Genomic DNA, 19325 nt, shown 5'->3' on the forward strand with positions numbered 1-19325 from the left:
CAGATTCAATGGGGCTATAAGCTGGGCTTTCAAAAGAAGATTAAGCATGATTAGCTTATGTTTTAATTTTAAAACACAAAAAGGCCATCAAGAGTGTTAATATTGTAAGGGTGTGAAGGAAATAATGATCACAGACCACTAAAGAGATAGGAAAACTGTTGTTAATTTGGATAAAGAAAAAGCAATTAGCCAGTGACAGCATTTTGGAGACAGAAATATATGAACAAAGATGCTGCATTCTGACCTAAAAGACACCCTTGGATCTATAGAGTCAATGCACTCCCCATTAAAATACCAATGGCATATTTCACAGACCTAGAACAAACTCCAAAAATTCATCTGGAATAAAAAAAGACCCCGAATAGCTGCAGTCAGTGGTTCTCAACCTTCCTAATGCCACGACCTTTTAATACAGTTCCTCATGTTGTGGTGACCCCCAACCATAAAATTATTTTCGCTGCTACTTCATAACTGTAATTTTGATACTGTTATGAATCGTAATGTAAATATCTGATATGCAGGATGTATTTAGGTGACCTCTGTGAAAGGGTCGTTCGACCCCCAAAGGGGTCATGACCCACGGGTTGAGAACCACTGGCTGCAGCAATCCTGAGAAAGAAGAACAAAGTAGAAGGGATCTCAATACCAGATATCAAGCTGTATTACAAAGCCACTGTTCTCAAAACTGCCTGGTACTGGCACAAGAACAGACATATAGACCAATGGAATAGAATAGAGAACCCAGAAATCGACCCAAGCCATTATGCTCAATTAATATTTGACAAAGAAGGCAAGAACATACAATGGAGTCAAGACAGTCTCTTCAATAATTGGTGTTGCGAAAACTGGACAGATATATGCAAAAAAATGAAACTAGACCAACTTACACCATACACAAAAGTAAACTCAAAATGGATAAAGTACTTAAACATAAGAGAGGAAATCATAAAAATATTAGAGGAATCCACAGGCAGCAAAATCTCAGACATATGTTGTAGCAATATATTTACTGATACAGCTCCTAGGGCAATGGAAACTAAAGAGAAAATAAAGAAATGGGACTACATCAAAATAAAAAGCTTTTGCACAGCAAAAGAAACCATCAACAAATCAAGAAAGCCCACTGCACGGGAGAACATATTTGCCAATGTTATCACTGATAAAGGTTTAATCTCCAATATTTACAGGGAACTCGTACAACTTAACAAAAGGAAGATAAACAACCCAATCAAAAAATGGGCAACGACCTAAATAGATACTTTTGAAAGAGGACATAAGGAGGGCCAAGAGACATACGAAAACATGCTCAAAGTCACTAATCATCCGAGAGATGCATATCAAAACAACAATGAGGTACCATCTCACATCAGAATGGCTATCATCAACAAATCAACAAACGACAAGTGCTGGTGAGGATACAGAGAAAAAAGAATCCTCGTGCACTGCTGGTGGGAATGCAGACTGGTGCAGGCACTGTAAAGAACAGTATGGAGTTTCCTCAAAAAACTAAAAATGGAACTCCCATTTGACCAAGTGATCCCACTTCTAGAAATATATCCCAAGAAAGTAGAAACACCAATCAGAAAGGATATATGCACCCCTATGTTCATAGCAGCACAGTTTACCATAGCTAAGATTTGGAAACAGCCTAAGTGCCCATCAGCAGATGAGTGGATTAAAAAACTGTGGTACATCTACACAATGGAATACTAGGCTGAGGTAAAACAGAAGCAACAGCATGGATGGAACTGGAGAGCATTATGCTAAGCTAAATAAGTCAGTCAGAGAAAGATAAATATCACATGATCTCACTCATTTGTGGAATATAATGATCAACATAAATTGATGAACAAAAACAGATCCAGAGACAAAGCAGCATCAATCAGACAGTCAGACCTCAGAGGGAATGTAAGGGAAGGTCGGGATAAGCGGGAGAGATCAACCAAAGGACTTGTATGATGCATATAAGCCTAACCAATGGACACAGACACCAGAGGGGTGAGGGCATGAGTGGGGGAGTGGGGGAGCACTGGGGGGATAAGGACACATATGTAATACCTTAATCAATAAAGAAAAAAATTTAAAAAAAAAGACATCCCTGGAATGAGGCTAGTAGGTGGCTTGATAAATTTTAGAAAAGTGATTATTTATAGACTGAACAGTACTAAAGATAGCCAATATCCACTTCACGTACCCCTAAATGGGCCCATGTTCACTAAATAAAATGGAGGGTACAATCATCTGTACTATTTAAACCATTATTTCTTTCACAGACTCTTTTTTAAAACATGAATAGTTAATTTAGTTTAAGTTATAATTATTACATGATGCTATTCCATTGGATTTGCTCTTTAATTTTAAAAAATCATTTGTACTTTTCAATTAGAATTGACATACATTATTATATTAGTTTCAGGTATGCATGCCAGTGCTTAGACGTTACATAACTTACCAAGTGATCTGCTGTTAAATCTTGTACCCATCTGACACCTTACATAGTTATTAGAATACTAAAGCCCGGTGCACGAATTTGTGCACACTGAAAAGAAATTAATTAGAAGAAATACTAGTATTTTAATGTCACTATTCACCCTTTCTCTATAATAGAAGTGTCAACCAAATTCATGATCGACAATGACAGATTGAAACACACGCGTGTGACTGGCGCCAGGGAGAGCTTTATATATATTGTGCATGCACAAGTCAACTTAGCCTTTTATATATATAGATAAACTTGCTAAATTAGACCTGCTTTCTGATTTAGCTAAACTTTTTCCAGCCTGGTGAGGCACCCTAACTTCTCTTTCAGGTAATTGTCAGCAACACAGCAGTAAATATCAACACGAAGCAGATTATTGTAGATCACACAGGGAGAACAAAGAGTAAAATATTTAGCTGCAGCAGTGTTTGACTATATTCTGTGCAGTGAGAAAACCTGGTCATTTTCAAGGTCTTACCATTTCTTACTTCTTTTCAGTCAGGCCAAGTTTCTAAACTTTCTAAATCTCCGTTTTCTGGCTAATGAAAAGAAAATAGGATTCCACCGAATCTCTTGTCTACCTACTCCAGGACTTCTGTGTGTATCAAATGAGATGAGGCACAGGAAAACGCTTCACAGAGATTTGGTTAAAATGTGAAATGTTTGCACCTGGCTATAAAGCAAGTCATGTTCCTGGACTAAAGAAACTGCAAGGAGGCTAGTTGTTGCTAGGAAGAGGAAGCCCGGAGTTGCTACGACACGTCATTACCCGGTGCCCACAGCCACTGTTTCCAGGCTGGGCTGGGCCATGGGCAACATTTTGCGCCATGGGGGTCTCAGCAGTGTCGGCTGCAATTTGGTGGGCTGTTGCTCCAGGGCGGTGGCAGGGCTTGTGTCCCACTTGGGGGAAGTCGAGTGTTGCTTTGTGGGTGCCAGGTCCGCCTTGCTGTTTCTCTGTAAATGACCAGTGTGTGTCATGACTCCTCCTGTGTTGAGCATCAGCCCCCTGGTGTCAGTGAGCATCATAGAGACTGGTCAGATGGTCAGACATTTAGCATATTAGCCTTTTATATATACAGACTAGAGGTCCGGTTCATGAAATTTGTGCATTGGGGGGGGGGGGTCCCTCAGCCCAGCCTGCACCCTCTCCAGTCTGAGACATCCCTCTCACATCCGGGACTGCTGGCTCCCAACCACTCGCCTGCCTGCCTGCCTGATTGCCCCTAACTGCTTCTGCCTGCCAGCTTGATCACCCCCTAACCACTCCTCTGCCAGCCTGATCACCCCTTAACACTCCCCTGCCAACCCGATCACCGCCTAACTGCTCCCCTGCCGGCTTGGTCACCCCCAACTGCCCTCCCCTGCTGATCTGGTTGCCCCAACTGCCCTTCCCTGAAGGCCTGGTCCCCCCCAACTGCCCTCCCCTGCAGGCCTGGTCCCCCCCAAATGCCCCCCCCCCCCTCAGGCCTGGTCCCTCCCAACTGCCCTTCCCTGCCGGCCATCTTGTGTGTTGGAGTAATGGTCAATTTGCATATCACCTTTATTAGATAGGATTATTGACTATATTTCCCATGTTGTACTTTATATTTCCATGACTATTCTATAACAACCAATTCTTTTATATTTTAAATCTAAAGTGTGTTTATTGGGATGGTTACCCGTTTGTCAGGGTGCTTTTAGTGCTGCTTCTTTCTGAAGGAGCACCCTCTATCAGCCTTGCTTTTCCTCCTGTAGGCTGAGACAGGACAGTGGAGCAACCAACACATAAAACTACCGTTTGTGCATGGCTAAAGGTGGTGATTTTATAGCATCCTGGGCACTGCACACCCATGAAGTAGAAACTGAGACTCTGCACCAGGCCCTTTTTCTTGCGTTTCCTTTCTCTCCTGGAGAGGGATGAAGGAGATCCTTAGCAAGGTGTCAAGAGGAAGCTGTCACCGCTGGAAAGGCCAATTTGTACTTCTTAATCCCTTTACCTTTTTCATCTATCCCTTAACCACCCTCCCATCTGGCAACCTTCAAAATGTACTCTGTATTTATGAGTATGTTTCTGTTCTGCTTGTTCGTTTATTTTTTTTACATTCAATTGTTTATAGATATGTACTATGTGTTGTAGCATACAGTGAAGTTCATCTTTTTTTTTTTTTTTTTACCTCAAAATATCCTTTAATCACAACAAAGACCAAAAACACCCCTTTGCGCTGTCCTTGGGAAATCAAGAAAAAATGAACTCGCTTTTGTTTTATGACTCAACATAAACAAGACTTGCTGGAAATAGTGCTCATTGCTTGCACTCCATGCCAATTTACACTCTTGTTAGATCAGTCCCAATCCTACAGTCAAAAGTCCTTGTTAGAACAAGAAAAACCACTCCTCTCAGGACTAAGCCCCGAAGGTGGAAGGACGTCTACAGTGAGAGAACTGCCTGCTGTTGGAAGACTTCTTGCTAATGTGCTTGAAGATTTTGGAATTCTCCACTTTCTTGGGCTTCTGGTAGCTGAATCCACCGCCGCCCCCTCTCTTCTTCAGCTTGCCTTCATTGCTGTTCACATTCAGATCAACAAAAGGAGGCACCTTGAAGCCAAATGACAGAGCAATGTGAGGCAAATTTAAGTTAACGTTAAAGATTTGTTCCAGAGAATGGGAGTCATATGCTCGAATGTATGACTTATATGCTTCCTGGGCTGACTTATGAAGGAAGTAGATCTTTTCAATCAATTTTTCAAGCTGAGACTGAATGTCAGAAATTTTGGGCCAGGAAACCTCAAATTCACTTAATGGGACCTTGGATTGCTTCAGGTAACAAAGGAAACCCAATTCTTCAGGACGCAAAATGAGCAAGGCATGCCCCCTTTCGTTTAGGCCCCTGGCAGTTCTTCCCACTAGATGAATGTATTCCCTGGGGTTATCTGGAGGGTCATACTGAACAATCCAGTCGACTTCAGCAATGTCCAGCCCTCTAGCTGCCACGTCCGTGCACAACAATATCCCCATATCCGCATTGCAGAACTGGAAGAATGTGGTTGTATGCTTATTTTGATTCGGCCTTCCAATAATGGCCAAGACAGGCAAATCGATGTAGTTCAGCAAGTAATAGTGGTATTTCACAGACATCAAGATAAGAAGAAGACCATGAGTTTCTTCTTCCGGTTCTTCTTAAGGAATGTGAAGAGCAGGAGGAATCTTTTCTCGGAAGGACAAACAACATATCCCTGCTCAAGACCATCCACTGTTGCATTAGTTTTATCATCATCAACACTAACATACAATGGCTTTTTCAGAGAAATCCTCGCCAGGTCCTCAACTCTTTGAGTTTGTGTGGCAGAAAAGAGCATGGTCTGCCTGTGTGTTGGCAGAAGTTTAATAATTTGCTTTAACTCCTCTTCAAACCCAACATCCAAGATACGATCAGCCTCATCAATAACCAGACACTGCAGGTTTTTATACATAAACCCTGGAGTATTCTGCAGATGGTCCAGGAGGCGGCCTGGTGTGGCCACAATGATGTTGATCCCATTAGCAAGCTTCTGTGCCTCAGCAGACCTGTTGCTGCCGCCCATTATCAACCTGTATGTGTGAATGTGGTGTGTCATCAGCTCTTTAAGAACACCGAAAGTCTGCATGGCCAGTACCCTAGTAGGGGAGAGAATAAGAACTCTGTTCCTGTCAGTCCCCGGGGCAGGCTGGGCACCTCACTCTCCTCTTCCCCATCGCCTGGCTTCCCCACACTGGTTTCGGTTTCTTCAGGGGCCTGGGCACCTTCCTCTGGCTCCACTTTGTCTTCTGTTTTTGCTTTATTGGTATCAGCCCCAGTATCATCCACCATTTTTCTTTTTCTTTTTTTTCTTCTTCTTAGATTCTGAATTGGGCGAGTGCACTGCTGCTTCCCCGTTGATTAATATGGTAGATTTCTTGGGGGACTTTTTAACTTTTACATTTTCCACTGTTTCTTGGGATATATCTCCATTTTGAGCTTTTGACAGGCCCTTATTCATAGATGGCTTTAGGGATTTTTTAACTTTTCCACCTCCCACTGTTTCTTTACATGTATCTCCATTTGGGGCTTCTGACAACATTCACAGACTGTTTCAGGGATTTTTAATTTTTCCACTTGCTACGGTTTCTTGAGACACATCTTCATCTTGAGTTTCTGACAGGCTCACATCCCAGGCCCCCTGCAGCTTTAGGTTCCTCTGCTGCAACTTGAGGTTCCGCTTCTCGATCTTCCTGCGCAGCTGAAGTTCATCATTTTCATTGATGTACACTACTCCATAAATATATTATTACTTATCCATTTTACTAATGATGAATTTTTTGCTTGTTTCCAGTCTGTAGCTACAATGAAGAATGCTGCAATGGACATCGTTACTCATGTGCTTTGGTGAACATATGAACACATTTCTTCTGTTTAAAGACTTAAGATGGTTAAGCCATAGGGTAAACATGTGTTCAGCTTTGGTAGCTACAGCAGGTAGCTGAGTTGTATAGAAATAATTTATCTCAATGGAGTACCTTTGCCTCATCATTCTTATGCATTTCTTAGAATACTTTCACTAGTATGATTGTTTTTAAAAAATCCAACTATTAAAAATTTCAAACACAGACACAAGTATAGAAGCTCTAAGTACCTATATTCAACAGTATTTGGCACACTTGCTTCATCTATTCTTCCTCTGCCCCCTGTCCATGCCCATATTTGCTGAGCTATTTTGAAGCAATGACTGACATCATGTCATTTCTCCCCTGTATACTTCAGTTTATATCTCTAAAAAGTATGGACATTTTCTTATATAACTCAATGCTTTTATCACATGGAATCAAATTCTTAATAACTCTTTGGTTTATCTAATATTCATAAGGTGAATTTTAATATGTCTCCCCATTAATGGCTTGTGAAAGAACTGTCTGCTTGGCTTGTTATTATATTCACAATGCCTTGCAACTCTTAGCACATAATAACACTCAAAAAAACAGAATAAAAGAAGAGATTTAAGTATTCCACCACCATCTAAGCCTAAATAGTCTAAAGAAAAAAATTCAGGACCATGCTCTAGATCAGGGGTGGGCAAACTTTTTGACTCGAGGGCCACAATGGGTTCTTAAACTGGACCGGAGGGCCAGAACAAAAGCATGGATGGAGTGTTTGTGTGAACTAATATAAATTCAAAGCAAACATCATTACATAAAAGGGTACGGTCTTTTTTTTTTTTTAGTTTTATTCATTTCAAACGTACCGGATCCGGCCCGCGGGCCGTAGTTTGCCCACGGCTGCTCTAGATCCTATGGTCATTCATACAAGGAGAAACCTAAAACTGGTTATAGAGGTAGAATGACATCATTAGAAATGCTCTTCCCCTTCAAGACATAAAATTTACTTTATGGAGCCTACTGAAATATATACCAGATGTCCCACTAAAATCTATGATGCAAGTTCAACACAAGTCTTACTATTTCTAAGCAGCACAGATGTGATTTAATAATTAGTTTCTTTAGCTGATTAGCTTTGCAAGGTCAAAATTAGGTCAATATACACCCCAAAGTACTAACAACTGATTTAATACTCAAGAATGAGTTTGGAATTAGTAGGTTTCTATTGACAGAGATTTTCTAAAAGCCTTGAAAGAGACTTAAAGAAAACTATTACAAAGAAATAGGCTCATTTTGATTTTTTTCTTAAGCCATTGGAAAATTTTAAAGCTTAATTAAAAAGTAAAATGAAAACAAAGAGTGCTATGAGTAAGGAATCACTAAAAATTTGAATTGTAAACGTTTAAGTTTCTTTTCATAACATCTGCATTAACCTTAGAAAACAGTAACTCAAAGACTTATTTTTACTCCATTCAAAGATAAATTTATCTTTTGAGTACTTATCAAGTATATGATTGAAAAAAAAAAAAAAAAAAGAGGCCCTAACTGGCTTGGCTTAGTGGATAGAGCGTTGGCCTGCGGACTGAAGGGTCCCAGGTTAGGTTCTGGTCAAGGGCATGTACCTTGGTTGCAAGCACATCACCAGTCGGGGGAGAGCAGGAGGCAGCTGATGGATGTTTCTCTCTCATCGATATTTCTAACTCTCTATCCCTCTCCCTTCCTCTCTGTAAAAAATTAATACAATATATTTTAAAAAAAAAGAAAAAAAAAGAGGGGAAAAAAACCAAAATGAGAATTGGGAGGTAACATACAATTTATTACTGGTTCACTAATAATTTTTGTTTTTTTACTTACTTTTCCTAACTTTAAAAAAGACTCCTGTTTCTAGTGAAGATGTAAGAGAAAGAAAACACTCATATTTTCCATGAAAACCATCAAATAGCCTTGGAAGAAAATAAATTTAAATAAACAATTTTCAGAGCGGGATGAACCCTTTCTAGTTGAGCAGACAGAAATAGTGGCTTTCATAACTGAGGGAATTTATCCAATGTTGGGTCCAAGGGAAAGGAAGAAAGAAGGAATAAATGAATGAATGACCATAAGCACAGGAACGTTACTTGAATAAGGAGAACCCAGCCCATTTTTACGGCCAGGTCTGGGCTAATATGGTGCACAGGAATTTAGAGAAGCCTGAAAGGTAGAGCTAGTCCTTTCTGCAAACTGAGAAAGTAGATGAAGCTGGTGGCTATGCTCCAAAAGCAGGAAGAGAGAGGTCTCCTTCAGCACTTAGATAACAAAGCCAAAATCATCTGCAACTACACAGTTCACCATCACCTTTAACATCACATTATTATTCAACTCTCTGCTATTCCAGAAACTCTTTCCCAAGAAGAGATTCTTTGTTTCAGTCACTCAAATAAACCTATTTATATAAACAAGAGACTTTTCAACTAAACCTGTGAGTAAATACATTTTCTTAAGAACAGATGACTCAGCTAGATTACTTATTCTTCAAAATTCACTCAGAAAGCCAACCCTCACAATGTCCACCAATTCTCAACTAGATAAAGAACCATGCCAAATCCAGACCAGCACCTTTCCTCTCCCTCTTACCCCTTGCTCCACACTGAAAGACCCACCAAAATCAGGTCTCCCAAACATCATAAAATCCCGACTTTGTCTTCTTCCCTAAAACCAGCTTTATTCTGATGGTCTTCCCAGGAAATTGGCAAGAGAAAGAGGCCTAAACCTGAGCTTAAGACACTGGAAACTAACAGTGGTACAAAACTCTGACCAAACTCAACTCGAGTTTAGATAAAAGAATCAGCCCTTTATTCTACCTACCTGGCAGGTGAGTTTAGGCTCTTCCAGGGAAAAATATTAGCTACTACAGTCTGTACTAGTCTTTTATACTAGTCTTTTATACAATGTCTAGCATAAAATATAAAATTACAAAAACAAAACATATTGCCCATAAGTAAAAGAAATAGACTTACAGATAGCTGAGGGAATTGGTAAATAGGCCTTAAAAATTATAAATAGGAGAAACCAAGATGGCGGCATAGGTTAACGCCTGAGATTGCTGCCTCGAACAACCAATCAAAAATACAACTAAAAGATGGAACGGACATCATCCAGAACCACAGGAAGGCTGGCTGAGTGGAAATTCTACAACTAGGAGGAAAGAGAATATCATACCCGGACTCAGAGGAGACGCAGTGCTGAAGTGAAATACTAAGGTGCGGAGTGCGCGCGGAGCGGGCTGGCAGTGGAGGGTGCAGTTGTTGTTTTCAATCAGGAGGGAGTTTCAGATTCTGAGCTTCAGATCCGGTCGAGTCTCTAGTGACCCAGACTCAAACAGGAGAAGCGGGACTGTCTGGCTTCGGTCGGAACTTGAAGGCAGCTTTCTCTCCGAGGTTTGCAGTGGTTGCTGGGATTCTGTGAGGCAGAGCCCCTAGGGACGGAACTGAGAGCAGCCATAACTGCTCGCTCTGGCCACCCTGAAGATCCCCGGGGACCCGCCCCACCCAAGCCCTGCGCAGAGCCATTTGCCAGATAGCCTCAGGCAAACGCTAGATTAGCACCGCCCTAGAGATCCAGCACAGAAGCTCTCCCACTGCAGACACAGCTGACTCTCATAGCCAGTTAGCCTGGAGGTCAAATCACCCCCGGTATTGCCGACAACAATCAAGGCTTAACTACAACAAGACTGTGCACAAAGACCACTAGGGGGTGCACCAAGAAAAGATAAAAAAAGATAAAAAAAAGACAAAGAAACAGGATGCAAATGTCAGAAATGGAAGATATAGAGCTCAAAACCACACTTTTAAGGTCTCTCAAGAACTGTCTAGAAGCTGCCGATAAACTTAGTAAGGCCCTTGAAAAGACTGGTGAGACTGCCGATAAATGTAGTGAGATCCTCAAGAAATCTAATGAGACCCTCGATGTTGTGATAAAGAACCAACTAGAAATTAACACTAGATTGCCCAAGGAAGTTATTTTGACTGTTTTTTAATTTCAATTAGAAAAACAATTATGTATATAAGGACACAATGTCTTAGAATTTTGTGACTTTTTTTACAACATATGAATGAATTTATTAATAATTGTAGTTACCTCCCCCTCCTTCATTTCCAGTATATATAGATGTGTTATACCTATATTGCCCAAAAGCAGTCATTTTGACTGCTTGGGGAAATTATGACTCTTATTATTGAATTGAGTAAATTTCTTATATGACCAGGTCAGCTCTGTATTGAAATAACAGTTTTCATTTTTTTTTCAATTACCGTCACATGATAACATACAAGTACATGATAAATTGTCGATACTTGATAAGTTGCAGTTGCTCAATTAGCTAAACTAGTACTTGTTATTCGAATCTTTATGCAGTGATACTTGTTCTAATAAGTTGTTTATTGTATTTCTTTTGCGCCCTAAATTCATGAAAGAAATGTCGAACAGAAGTGAGTTATTGGAAAAGCTAAGGAACATAAGTGAAGAGTGCTCCGATATTATTCTTTCACGATGCAGTCATTTTGACTGCTTTTGGGCAATCTAGGTATATACTAAATTTCAGTCTTTCTAGTGTTAAGCATACACTGACTGAAATAAAGAATATTATACAGACACCCAACAGCAGACCAGAGGAGCGCAAGAATCAAGTCAAAGATTCAAAATGTGAAGAAGCAAAAAACACCCAACCAGAAAAACAAAATGAAAAAAGAATCCGAAAATACGAAGACAGTGTAAGGAGCCTTTGGGACAGCTTCAAGCGTACCAACATCAGAATTATAGGGGTGCCAGAAGATGAGAGAGACCAAGATACTGGAAACCTATTTGAAGAAATAATGACAGAAAACTTCCCCCACCTGGTGAAAGAAATAGACTTACAGGTCCAGGAAGCGCAGAGAACCCCAAACAAAAGGAATCCAAAGAGGACCACACCAAGACACATCATAATTAAAATGCCAAGAGCAAAAGACAAAGAGAAAATCCTAAAAGCAGCAAGAGAAAGAAACTCAGTTACCTACAAGGGAATACCCATACACTGTCAGCTGATTTCTCAACAGAAACTTTGCAGGCCAGAAGGGAATGGCAAGAAATATTCAAAGTGATGAATACCAAGAACCTACAACCAAGATTACTTTATCCAGCAAAGCTATCATTCAGAACTGAAGGTCAGATAAAGAGCTTCACAGATAAGGAAAAGCTAAAGGAGTTCATCACCACCAAACCAGTATTATATGAAATGCTGAAAGGTATCCTTTAAGAAGAGGAAGAAGAAGAAAAAGGTAAAGATACAAATTATGAACAACAAACATGCATCTATCAACAAGTGAATCTAAGAATCAAGTGAATAAATAATCTGGTCATCATAATAGAATCAGGGACATAGAAAGGGAATGGACTGACTATTCTTGGTGGGGAAAGGGGTGTGGGAAGAGACTGGACAAAAATCGTGCACCTATGGATGAGGACAGTGGGTGGGGAGTGAGGGCGGAGGGTGGGGCGGGAACTGGGAGGAGGGGAGTTATGGGGGGAAAAAAGAGGAACAAATGTAATAATCTGAACAATAAAGATTTAATTAAAAAAATTATAAATATATTAAGGAATATAGGTTTTTAAAAATTGATATAACTAGCGAAAAAGATGAAAAATGATAACTCAAAAAAATTAAAATAGAAATCCTGGAACTAGAAAACATAGTATTTAAAATAAAATATTTATTAGCTAGCAACAGCAGAAAGAATACAGATTAAGAAAACAACAGTGAGCCTGGCTGGTGTGGCTCAGTTGTTGACCATCAACCTATGAACCAGGAGGTCACGGTTCAATTCCCAGTCAGGGCATGTGTTCCAGTTGCGCTTGATCCCCACTAGGGGTTGTGTAGGAGGCAACCAATAGATGATTCTCTCTCATCACTGATGTTTCTCTCTCCCTCGCCCTTCCTCTCTCTAAAATCAATAAAAACATTTTTTTTTAAAAGGAAAACAACAGTGAATTAAAAAACAGATGAATTGAAATTATACAAATGCAAACTGATTAAATGGGCTTTCCTTAAATTTTTTTTTTTTAATATTTGGAAACAGATTAGGCTTCTTTGAAATAAAATCTTTTTTTTTTTTTTTTGAAGGGGTAAACTTTTTTTCTTCCTCATGGAATATTGGCTATAAAACTTAATGACAAACTAATTTTTCCTCCAGAAAATACCTATTTTCTGTGCGCCCAGTCCCAGACCAACCTGTAAATATCTCTCTTCATATCGTTACATTCATACTGAAATGTTCTTAGCACCTACCTCCTTCCTCTCAATTAAGTGCCTTTTCAAGACAAGAACAGGTTTTATGTTTCTTTTGTGTGTGTGTGTGTTCATCCACAGATTTCTGACCAGGCACATACTCAGCATTTAATATTTGTTTAACAAACCGAAATAGCCATTAATATGTTTTATTAATATACAAAATTTAAAAGTTGCAATAAAAAATTAAATGAGTCAAATGCCACTGTACTAATATTTATGAATAGAATCTAAAATAAAAGAGTTTACTGTAAGAGGTTTTTAAGTACAAATATAAAAATGTCTACTATTCATAAGGTACATAAATGACTAATCACTATGTTGTACACCTGAAATTAATATACTTTAACTATAATTTAAAAATAAATTTAAAACAGTTTTAGAAAAAATTGTTTTTAAGTCTCCTGTTTTTTTGGTTTAATTCATTGGTTCATCTTTAACACCTGTAGTAAAAGAAAAATGTCTAGGAAAAATAACATTCTTTTTTAAGTAAGGTTTAAAAACATTAATGAAAGTTTATACAAACTGAACACTGTGTCAGTCATTATCCCAATGCAGGCTAAAAGTAGAATAAAATAAAATATAATGCTGAAGTTAAGATGTAAAAATGATTGCTTTAAGAGATAATATAACAAATAAAACTCTTTACATGTCAAAGTTATTATTTATGTACATGAGCATATAACCTGATAAAACTATCCTAAATCTTTTCATTTTTAAGGTGAACAACGCATTCTAGAAAAGGCAGTATAAAAAGCTAGTTAATATATACCTAAGATTATAAAAAAGGACGCTTGTCTCTATCTTTAAGAAGCTTAAACAGATGCTAATATAAATGCTGATGGGACATAAAGAGAACATTACAAAATTACATAAATGACATTAAAAATAAACTAGAATTCACAAGATAAAACATGTTAGTTCCAAATTGTATAGCCTTAGCCATTTGCTTTTGAAAACCTATAAACTTTCCATTAAAATAATGGACTTTATTGTTCATTTACTGTAAGGTTAGGCAGGCTGATATGACAAAAGTCAGTTGCTAGCTAAGCCTTCATATATCACCATAAAAGCAAAGGTGAAACTGTCAATAATATAATATAATATAGTAGCAAATGCTCAGAAATTACTATGCGTTACTAATATTCATTGGAAGATTAGCCCTTAATCATTATAGACAACCAAACTCAAGACATGTACATATAAATATCACATGTTAACATAAAGTTTGTTAATGTACAGCATTAAATTAAGAATGCTATCAAACTTATTCTTTGGTGGGTGTATGTGTGTGTGTTTTTGTGTCTGTGTTGGGGAAGGACATCATTAAAGATTCGAATAAGCTTAAGGAAGTTGCCTAAAAACACTATCAGTCTATAGCACACATGCTATTGAAATTAAATGCAACAGGGGTGTTCTTAGGATCTTGTTAATTTGAAAAATCCAATTTTCTCTAATATTTTAATTAAGCCACAATTTTAGAATCCCATTAAGAAATAAATGGGTATGTATATACTTAAAATGGCCTTAGCAACTCTGAGACTTTGTCCTTCTTATTTTAAGCTACGCATTCAAGTTTCAAGCACAAGAAAAAAACATTTCATATATTTGAAGGTTGGTACTTAGCAATACAAAACTGGATACTTCTTTCTTCACTTCATCTAAAAAAACCACACCTCTTCCTCCCCAAAGTAACTTCCTCCAACTTTTACCAGGCATTGTTTTTATTTTCACTAATTCTTCTAACTACTATGAGAAAGTTTCAATTAGGCACTCATCCTTTTTAATACCTTTGTTATGAATTATTCCCAAGTAACCAGGGAATAATCTATCATTCAAAAGTAGGCTTAGAGATTAGGTTTGCATAATAATTAGCTGCAGACAGTCATAGAGGAAGAGTGTAAGGAGTTGGCACCAAAAATAGCTGGAGTGGATATGGGTGGATAGTTGGGACTCACAAATAATGAAAATGTACTAAAAGCATTAGGCAACAAACTCTTATTCATGTCAGGCTCACATTAGAGTAATTATGCTGGGAAGGAAAGGAAATTTCTAAAAAAATGTCTATGCTTAACCAAATAACTATAAGCTTACTCTGAAAGTGTAAAGAAAAAAAATTCAAGGTCTACTTTTCTCTGCTACAAAGAAGGTATGTGACTTATTTTATCATATAAATCTGTCAGTCCTATCGCTGAGGAAGAACACATTTTGATCATACACATTCCCATACCCTTTCCCTTCCAACAACTGATAGACTATTGGCCAACAGTAAAATTTTTCAAGTCTGTTTTAAATGTAACTTCCAACCTCGTTTTTTCCACACCTAGAAAATCTCATTCATAACATTTCTTTATGCTCCTTTAAAAGTTTGTACATTCCACTAAGAAGGGGTTTTTTTGGTCAGAAAAGAGTAAGGATATTTCACAAGTAAAACTTTACAGTAATTTTTTCTTCACCCATAAAATGGGGAGTAATAATAGTACCCACTTCAAATTGTTATTATGAGGACTAAATGAAATAATGCTTTTAAAGTGATTAGCACATTGCCTGATATTCAAGCGTCAATGACTCTGAGATATTATCACCATGGGAAAACAATTTATATTGACTAGTTATTTCACAGAATAATCTCAGAAGAGTTAACACTGACTGTTAATTACTAAAATTTACATCGTCAGTGCCTGGCATGCACCCAATAAATATGGTTTGAAACTATACATTCCTCTCAATGTGAGTTACTCAGCAGTAATCAGACAAATACAAATCTACTCCCACTTCCTGATACCTCCTCCCAAACTCTAGGCCTGATTCATTTCCAGAGTTTTATACTAAAACCATTCAGGCAAGTTAGAAATAAAAATCTCTAATAATAAAAGCATAATATGCTTATTAGACCGGATGTTCTTCCTTCCAGACAAAGCTGCAGCAGCAGAGGCCCCCAGCTGCAGAGGTGGCGGGCAGGGGCCGGGGTCAAGGCCCTTGCACAAATTTCGTGCATCGAGTCTCTAGTGTAAATATAAAAGGTTCTTTACACCTACAAGATAACTTTGTTTCTGATTCTTTTTCTTATGGAACTCTGATTGTATAGGGACAAATGCAGCAAGTACCTATTTGATACATTATTCTTCAGTATAAAATTTTTTATAATCTTTGGATTAAACACACTTCATTTTTTTTGTTTTGTTTCTATTTTACTCTTTCAGAATAAAACTAAGATCATCGAAAGATAAATGCAATTATTTAACATAAAGCTTCTTGTACTCTATCTATAACACAACACTATTATAGCTAAAACTACTTTCCAAGACATATTGATAGCCAGGGAACAACATAACCTAGGTTCAACCAAGCAGATGTGCTAAATGAAGATGTGTGTAAGGAGGAACTAGACAGCCTGAGTTGGTAGGAGAAGAACAGGTAGTAGAGTTTTATTCATCTGGGGTTGTCAGTGGTGGCTACCACTTACTGAGTGGGTCAGGAGCATTAGAGTTGGTAGCTTGGTAGCAGGCCAGTGCTGTGGTGTAGTTCTAGTTGTTTTTAGAAATTTAAAATATACTCTTTTCCTTTAGCTCTCCCAATATGTCTGGAAATTATCTCATTCTTTTTAGTAAAGAAATCCCTTTCTGCTTAACTAAGCTGATTTGGACTCTGTTGTCTCAAACTAAGAACGCTGACCAATATCCAGAAAATAAAGAACATACCAATGAAACTCAATAAACTCATCTGTCTATATAAATTTCAAAAACATACATAACTAAAAACAAACACAGTACTTAAAAGTCTTCATTATAGTTTTACATTTGTGAAGGTAACTGAAAGTAGATTTGAAACAATATTATTTAATAATACTGGTGATATGACAACTAATTTCTATGTAAGAATCCCATGCAGGATTGGTCAGTTGTTATTAATCAAGCAGTGGCAGCAGTGGGGGCGGGGCCCGCTGCCAGCAGCCATGGGAAGAAAAGCCCCAATAGGCCCTGATCGCCAGCCAGGCCTAGGGACCCTACCCGAGGGGTCCTGCCCAGATTGCAAGAGGGCGCAGGCCAGGCTGAAGGACACCCGCTCCCATGCATGAATTTCGTACACCAGGCCTCTAGTAGGTAATAATGAATAATCTATTAAGAAAAATCATTATGTAAACATCATTTCCTAATACTTTCTCTTCTGAACTAAACTAACTTTTTAAAAGTCTACTGGCCTATTAAAACAGATCTGTTCAATAGCTTAACCAAGGCAAAGATAGACTGTCAAAGGCAATAATCTTTTTCATTTATCACAAGAGTGGCAATTAATTTATTAGCTTGACAATCAACTACACTGCTAGTTATATTCGCAAAAGTCAAATGACATAACTTACCGTGCACAAGGATGTCTTTGTGATGTTCAGGGTAAAATCTGAAGAAAACTCCAAATCTGAGACAGACGTTTTATGGCAATCTATATGCTACCCATTAAAAGAGTGAAGAGAATAATTTAGTAAAAATAATAAAAACAAAACAAAAATACAGATAAGTACTTCCTTTTGTGCAAAAAAGATTACAGTAAACTAATGTTTCAAAAACTTTAATCATTTACAACCCACTTTTGGGATTGTTTCCAAATTTAAGGGTTACTAGCACTATCACTTAGTTCATTTTTTAAAAAAATCAAATTAGTATTATTTACTTGGACTTCTTGTAAGAATAGTGTAGTGGCTCAAATCATGGCTCTGATGTGGTAAAGTTTTTTCTAAAACATAATAAAGTACTTTCAAATAAAAAAATGTTTCCAATTAAAATTGTGTATACCACTAGTGGAATACATTTGCTAGAAATTGTGTGATAACAGTCATTTCTTATAGGGAATGCCAACTTAAAAACATATCCTCTCTCTATATAAAAAGCCAACAACAAGAACACCATAACGACCAGAATGACTGGTTACTATGACGCCCACTGCAGCCAGTGAACCTGCTGATCAGGGGGTGGGGCCAACCAGCCAACCTCATGCAGCCCCTCCTCCCAGCCTGCCCCACCTCCGATGGGCCCCCACCACCCCTATTGGCCCGTAGCTCCTCCCGTCAGCCGGCCCCACCCCTGATTGGCCCCCCCACTCTGGTCAGGGGCAGGGCCAGCCAGCCAATCACCCATGGCCCCTCCCCCAGGCCGCTGGCCCCTGATCGACCCCCCCACCCCATTCAGGGGTGGGCTGGTTGGCCCACTGCCCACAGCCCCTCCCCCCAGCCAGCTCCACCCCCGATCGCCCTCCCCACACCAATCGGGGTGGGGCTGGCCAGCCAACCTCCCACAGCCCCTCCCCTGGCTGCTGACCCCTGATCGGCCCCCTGTACCCCAATCTGGGGCAGGGCCCACCAGCCAATCACCCACGGCTCCTCCCCCAAGCCAACCCGGCCCTGATCAGGCCAATTGGGGCGGGCTGGCCGGCCAACCTCTTGCCTTCTCCTCCTCCCAACAGGCCCAGCCCCAATTGGGGCAGATCGGGTCTGGGCCGGCTAGACCCCACCAATGCACAAATTCATGCACTGGGTCTCTAGTCCTATATAATAAAAGCCTAATATGCTAAGTGTCCGGTCGTCTGTTTTACTAATCAAAGTGCAATATGCTAATGATATGCTAAGGCCGCTCAACAGCTCACTATGACGTGCACTGACCTCCAGGGGGCAGACACTCCGACTGGTAGGTTAGCTTGATGCTTTGGTCCGGCCGATCGGGACTGAGTGAGACGGGCCGGACATGCCCTGGAGCCCTCCCTCGGTCCCTCCCCGGCTGGCCAACCTCCTGCATCCCTCCCTGGGCCCAATCGTGCACCGGTGGGGTCCCTTGGCCTGGCCTGCGCCCTCTTGCAATCCGGGACCCCTCAGGGGATGTCGAAGAGCCAGTTTCATCCTGATCCCAAAGGCCAGGCCGAGGGACCCCACTGGTGCATGAATTCAAGCACCAGGCCTCTAGTATATAATAAAAACCTAATATGCTAAGTGTCCGGTTGTCCAGTCAACGAATGAAAGTGTAATATGCTAATGATATGCTAAGGTCACTCAACCGCTCACTATGATGTGCACTGACCACCAGTGGGCAGATGCTCTGACCCGTAGGTTAGCTTGCTGCTGCGGTCTGGCCGATTGGGACTATGCGAGATGGGCCGGACACACCCTGGAGCCCTCCCATGGTCCCTTCC

The 19325-nt window shown here is 39.6% G+C and overlaps 1 protein-coding gene and 2 pseudogenes across 3 annotated transcripts in view; all 3 read right to left on the bottom strand.

Annotated features, from left to right (window-relative positions):
• PRMT3 (protein arginine methyltransferase 3) overlaps positions 1–19325 on the bottom strand; it is a 98996-nt gene that overhangs the window by 24939 nt on the left and 54732 nt on the right. The window contains exon 13 of the mRNA XM_081098635.1: positions 17509–17595. Coding sequence (XP_080954761.1) covers positions 17509–17595 — 87 coding nt within the window. The remainder of the gene's footprint in view (positions 1–17508; positions 17596–19325) is intronic.
• On the bottom strand, positions 4156–4310 carry LOC308524197 (small ribosomal subunit protein eS27-like; annotated as a pseudogene). The gene has a single exon. The product of its transcript is annotated as a small ribosomal subunit protein eS27-like (transcript).
• Positions 4346–6852, bottom strand: LOC308524678 (ATP-dependent RNA helicase DDX18-like; annotated as a pseudogene). Its single transcript has 2 exons — positions 6849–6852; positions 4346–6743 (listed from the first exon to the last, which is right to left on the bottom strand). The product of its transcript is annotated as an ATP-dependent RNA helicase DDX18-like (transcript).

The sequence above is a fragment of the Myotis nattereri genome (assembly GCF_964212035.1).
Source record: "Myotis nattereri genome assembly, chromosome: 9".
Lineage (NCBI taxonomy): Eukaryota > Metazoa > Chordata > Mammalia > Chiroptera > Vespertilionidae > Myotis > Myotis nattereri.